This window comes from Adiantum capillus-veneris, chromosome 8 (assembly GCF_014529385.1).
Source record: "Adiantum capillus-veneris isolate H3 chromosome 8, ASM1452938v2, whole genome shotgun sequence".
Taxonomy (NCBI): domain Eukaryota; kingdom Viridiplantae; phylum Streptophyta; class Polypodiopsida; order Polypodiales; family Pteridaceae; genus Adiantum; species Adiantum capillus-veneris.
Genome location: NC_140938.1, coordinates 98,750,329 through 98,756,179, shown reverse-complemented (window position 1 = coordinate 98,756,179; position 5,851 = coordinate 98,750,329). Strand labels below are relative to the sequence as shown.

General features: G+C 42.8%; 1 protein-coding gene across 1 annotated transcript; it reads left to right on the top strand.

Moving 5' to 3' along the window:
• Positions 1-1,997: 1,997 nt before the first annotated feature.
• On the top strand, positions 1,998-4,417 carry LOC147452626 (uncharacterized). The gene has a single exon (XM_086518263.1). It carries the CDS (start codon positions 2,487-2,489, stop codon positions 3,966-3,968), a length of 1,482 nt encoding a protein of 493 aa, XP_086374389.1. The 5' UTR covers positions 1,998-2,486; the 3' UTR covers positions 3,969-4,417.
• The last annotated feature ends 1,434 nt before the right edge of the window (positions 4,418-5,851 follow it).

Below are 5,851 nucleotides of genomic sequence, written 5' to 3'. Positions count from 1 at the left end.
GCCTTGCTTAAGAAACTCTCTAGGAAACTATCCCAAGAGACCTTAACGATCTATCTGACGAGGAGAGTTGAACTCAAGACCTATTATTCAAGAGCGAGAAGAGAGAAAAAGGGGGGGGGGAGGGGGGGAGAGAAGAGAATTTTTAAGTCGTAGGAACTATCCCAAGAGACCTTAAAAGGAGGCACATAGTCTATCTTGTAAATGACTACCGTTTCCTTTTATTGGCAAGCCCTTTGAAATTTTATACAATCATAAGTCAAGATATTTTACCTACTTTTCAATCGCAATAGTTTAGGTACGAAGCTCTTGCTCATTGGCTATAAACCAACTTAATTCTTTGCTAACTACCCGTTTGTCAAGGCAATTGATATGATTTTTCAAGCACTACAATATCTTCCTAACCTTTTTTAAAAGAATTATAATATGTGAGAGGTGATGATGATGGTGGGGATGAGTATATACACCAAACAATTGCAAGGCAAACATTGCAAACAAAATCAAAAGTGAAAAGGACATAGGATTTGGAGGGGGAGGTTGGGATGATATTTGGAATGAAAAGGGCATGAGCTTATGAAAAAAGAAAGAGAGAAAAGGGGGGGGGGGGGGGGGGGGGGGGGCGGGGGGCATCATTAATCAAGATTAGGTTAAGGTATAAACTATTAAATTGAAAGGGATAGGGTTAGGTTACAAATTGTGATTAAGCTACAACTCAAAGTGTCGAGGAGCGATCGCGACACTTGTTTTCCCTTCGTCGGTTAAAACTCGCCAATGCTAGTTCAGGGCAAGAGAAAAATTAGCCTCAAATTTGTTTGAAGTAGTGAAATATTAAAAAAAAATTGCTTCATTTTTTTCAAAATTGCTATTAGTACTCTTCCTAGTTTTGAAGAAGTGATACTTCTAGAACAATTTGCGTAGAGAGAGAGAAGGTTCACTCTCATGGGTGAGCAACGTATCCATTTCTTGGGCGACAAATTGGGGCACATGCACTCTCAAGAATGTTAATTTTGTATACAATGAAAAGCGATGCATAAAATTTTCAAGGATGTTAACATCCACACACACAAGACTAGTCTTTTAGGGAGGTGGTCTATAAGGTTGGGTTACTTGTCTTAAGGTTTAATAGTGTAAGAATATGATAGCGAGTTTGGGGGTGGGTGGCCCGAATTCACAAATGTGCCTCAGATGGCCCGAATTCCCTCAGCCGTAGATCCCATTTGAAGTGGCCTGTGTGAGATAGTGTTGAGGTAGGCCCTCCCGAGGTGTGTGTGTGTGTGTGTGTGTGTGTGTGTGTGTGTGTGTGTGTGTGTGTGTGAGAGAGAGAGAGAGAGAGAGAGAGAGAGAGAGAGAGAGAGATGGCCCATTGCTTCAGGTTATCTGCCTTAGCATGGGTTTAACCAGTGGTGGTAGAGAATAGCTTAGCAATGGTGCGTCGTTTTGATTGGGCCGGCAATAAGCTTCAACTTATGGAATCCACCATTTTATTACCGACCCCCCTCGAAACAACTGTCTTTCCCACTGTAAGATTTAAACACTAGAACTTTCGACATGTACAAAAAACACCATTGGAGCGTCCACCCTAACACTTTAGAGTCCCCCCCCCCGGCCCCGGGGATGTGTAAAATAACATGTAGTTTATTCATGCAGATGTTTTGGAATCTTGCATGTTGAAACCACTAGAACTTATGGGACAAACAAGTGGTATTTAGAGGGCCCTCCGAGTCGCCTTCGAAAGCCCTATGGGGAAGTGCCTCTTACAACCATTGCTTTAACCACATAGGCAAGCACTTTTGGTTCTCTTAAACATCCACCACAACTTGAAAATTGCTCTTGACCGTCGCACGGTGTGAACTAGCACCGAAAAGAGCCACTCTTCTATGTCCGCATAGTATGAACCGGACGGTGTGTGGTGTACATTAAAACTAATTAATTGTGAGCATGTTGTGTTAAGGTTGTGTGTGAGTATAAATGAGTAATTATTTTTAATTAAAAATGGAGACAGATGTGGCCATTTTGTTAAGTTATCTGTCACAAGGTTGTGTGAGCGTGTGCGTTTACATATTTATACAGACGTGAGAGAGATTAAAAAAATATTAATTTGTTGAATAAATGTAGGGGAAGAGAAAGAAGGTGGCTATGTTGTGCGCGTATATGATGAGAGCAAGAGAGAGACGCGCATGAGCTGGAGCTTCATCTAATTCATGGGCGCTGTGTAGCAGGTTGAATTCGAGCACCCATCTGTATGTGTGTGTATGAGAGAGAGAGAGAGAGAGAGCGAGCGCTTGAGGGCGCTAGGCTGTGTAGCAGGTTGAATTCGAGCGCGGCTCACAGAGAGAGAGAGAGAGAGAGAGAGAGAGAGAGAGAGAGAGAACTTCATGGATGGTGTTTAGCAGGTTAAACTCCAGCACCCATCTTCAGAGAGAGAGAGAGAGAGAGAGAGAGATTTCAGCAGGTTCTTCGTTAAGCCCAGCTGTATAAGCATCTCTAGCATGAATATTAAGCAAAATAGATCCAGGTTTGAAGTCCGCTCGTCGCACCTCGTGGCTCTGCCTGTATGGATTGAGCACCCCATTTCCAGAAGAGGCCCCTCCTCACAATCCCCACACACTTACAACAATCACCACTTCTTCACCAACAAATACAGAGTTTGCCACACTAATCCCATCTTCTATGAGGATAATTACACCTACAAAATCAATCACTTCACTATTGATGGCGACTGCATAGCCATCCACAACCAATTCAGTGCTAAATCTACTAATGCTAATCACTCTCTTCACGATGTTAATCCCACTCTTAACGATGCTAATCCTCCTCTCCATGAACATAATCGTATCAATATCAATATAAACTATGATAAACAGGAGACGATGGTTTGTACTAAGAGCCTCGCTGGTGATGGCGGCGCTCCTCCTGTGCTTAATGATGAGAAGCTCAATATAAATACTTCTGATGATGGCCCTCTGCCTGACATGAGAGCTTGTCATAATTGTAATATGGATCATGATGAGGAAGAAGCAGCAGACAATTTCACGTTTTCCACTAGCGCCGCAGATTCCATGGAATACTTCCAATTCATGAAGTCGTCCTCTTCGCGATATGCGAGTGAAGCAGGCGACACGATCAGCGTCATGTCCCATGCTGATGAGCTCTTCGAAGATGGTAAGATCCGACCATTGTTGCCGCCTGTCATCGAGATTGGCGGAAGCCGCAATGACAATCTCCCTTCAAAATTACGCAGCGCCGAGGACAGTTTGATTGTCGATAATTATGAGGTTGATCGCGGCGGCGACGGGAATGAAAGGGCCGAAATCACTCAGAGAATAGATCACAAGGGCATTGATGATGATGAAGATCAGAAGGCGGCTCTTCATAGCTTGCCTTTCAAATTCATGAGTTTATCTGCTCCAGCATCTCCAGTCAGAGCTACAGATGCAACTAATTACGACCACAACGAAGAGCGCCAAATTGAATCAGAGATAAGCACAAATTACAACTTCAAAAGATGCAGATCACTCACAAGAGCCTTCCCTAGTATTGAAGACAACAAGGAGAAGACTTCAGAAGAGCGCCGACACTCTTCAGCACACCACCACAGTACTGATAGGAAAGGAGGAGGCAATATCATGAGTAGGAGAAGAACCACACTTGAAGATTTCCTAAAGCAAGAGGGAAACCACGTGACCTTGAAGCCAAATCAAGAGCAATTAGGGCTCAAAACCTCGCATAGACATCTCTCCAACTCTTGTGACGTCCTCAAAAGACCATCATTAGCCCCTTCATCCATCAATCTACCTCAACTATGGCCGGCTCGGGAGCCCTTATGGGTCGCAAACAAGAAGAAGGTAATGGCACCCTCTCCTCATGTAGTGCATTATACCTTCCACAAGGCCCAAGCAGAGAGAATGAAGAGAAAAACCTTCCTGCCTTACCGGCCTAGACTTCTTGGATGTCTTGGCTACCCTCATTAAGGTCTCTCTTTTTCTCTCCCCTTCTAGTTCTAGTCCAATTAGCTTTCCTATGCTTTGCATGCTTGCTTACTACAAGTAATCATCAACAACAAAGCCGGTGATCGTTGTCGATGGATTACTAGTAACCGACAATGCAATATTCATGGGGCTTCTCTTGTGTTGGCTTTCTCATGCTATGTCTGTGTAATGCATTAGCTCTTGCAAGCAACTATTCAAAGCAATTTTTCAAGTGCATTTTTTCCATGTATTCATGAGCCCACCCTTCAGGTACTATACAATGTCATAGTTCACTCTTGTTTCAAGCAAACAAACAGGTCAAATTTCAATGGTTCAGGGTTTGCCATCTCTTACTAGTAAATGTGGGTTCTTGCACTTGGTGCTAGAATGCATGTTGATCCATCATGTATCTTGGATGTAATATATAAAGGGCTACAAACTCGGTTTCTATTTGTACTATCACTTTATCTTCTGGTGTCATTTGTAAGTTTTGCTATGCACTGTACTGGCCTTTGAAACAAGTGACGTATATTTGGGGAGTGTTTGAAAATAGTTCAATCGCTCTAGACCAAGTGGTGGTTGATCGTTTCGACGAAAGGGCAGTCACTTTTGTGACTAAGTGACCTATATTGGTAGGGTAAAACCCTCAACTTAAGGACACTCGAAACAGGGGCTTGTAGACGGAAATTCAAATTGGGGTAATTCAATCTTTCACTTCAAGTAACGATTTTGAGTGAAACTTATCTGAAAAGAAAGCCCTTTCAAAATCTTTCATATCCCATGCTAACACCATCATGACACTTGATCATGAGTATTTAAAAAAAAAGAGTAGAGCCAAACAAAAGGTGTCCTTGCTTTGGGATATGTCCTTTTATTGGGGGTTTTACCCTTGTCCTACATGAATTATCCCCACAACAATATCCACTATAAATTTTCATGTTTTGTATAATAAGGGGCAACCATTCATAAAATCTTCAATGAATCTAGAGAATATTCTAGCTAATGAGAAAGTGAATTTAGAACCAATACCTCTATACCAATTTTGAGAAATGAGAAATATAAAGAATCTAGGAAGATGCTCCATTTTGCATTTCTCCGAATGAAAACCTTTGATATGCCAATTCCCCCCCCCCGCCCCCCCTTCTCTCTCTCCCTCTCTCTCTCTCTCTCTCCCTCCATGGCGAAGAGAGCGAGCCTGTACGTGATGTGTTGCTTTCACCATATGCAAATGGAAGGTGGAGAATTCAGAAAAGCTCATGTGCGAAGAATTTACTAGCTACTGAGGGCATGCCTACAAAATGTGAGGACATTGTGGTGGCTAGAGAGGATAAGAGATTGTACAGCTTGAATCCCCCCCCCCCCAAAAAAAATTTTAATAAAAAAATGGCAAATCTGCATAAGAGAAATTTTAGAGGTGAATTGATTAAGTTTGAAGGTTTTTACAATAAATTTCTCTAAATTTTATAGGTCTTCTCACCTTCACATTTAAAATTTAGAGGCAAATCTCATATCTTATAGGTGGGATTACACTGGGGAGAGGAGTGAGTGGAAAACATATAGGCTATTTTTCTCACTTCCCCATGCAGAGGTGGGGACACACGGAGGAATCGGCAACCAAGTAGAGGTGCTATTGTTTGGGCTGTGGGCACTATTGCAAAGGGTTGAGGGGCTTCACTCAAAGTAGCATCTAGAAGCAGGGCAGGGTCAAATGCAAGTCAACAGTCAGTTGATAGAGCAAAAGCCTCTTGTGTCCAAGGTGTTGGGTTCAAACCGCCTTGTTTAGGCACCCCTTGACAACTTGTGTGACATGTAGCCCCGCTTAGGGGCTATTCCCCAAGTCTATATGATGGCTTGGCCTATCTTATGAGATCGGGATGCTCCACCTC

Bases quoted from the DNA above. Each gene is read 5' to 3' on its own strand.
- LOC147452626 (XM_086518263.1), top strand. From the start codon at position 2,487: ATGAATATTAAGCAAAATAGATCCAGGTTTGAAGTCCGCTCGTCGCAC.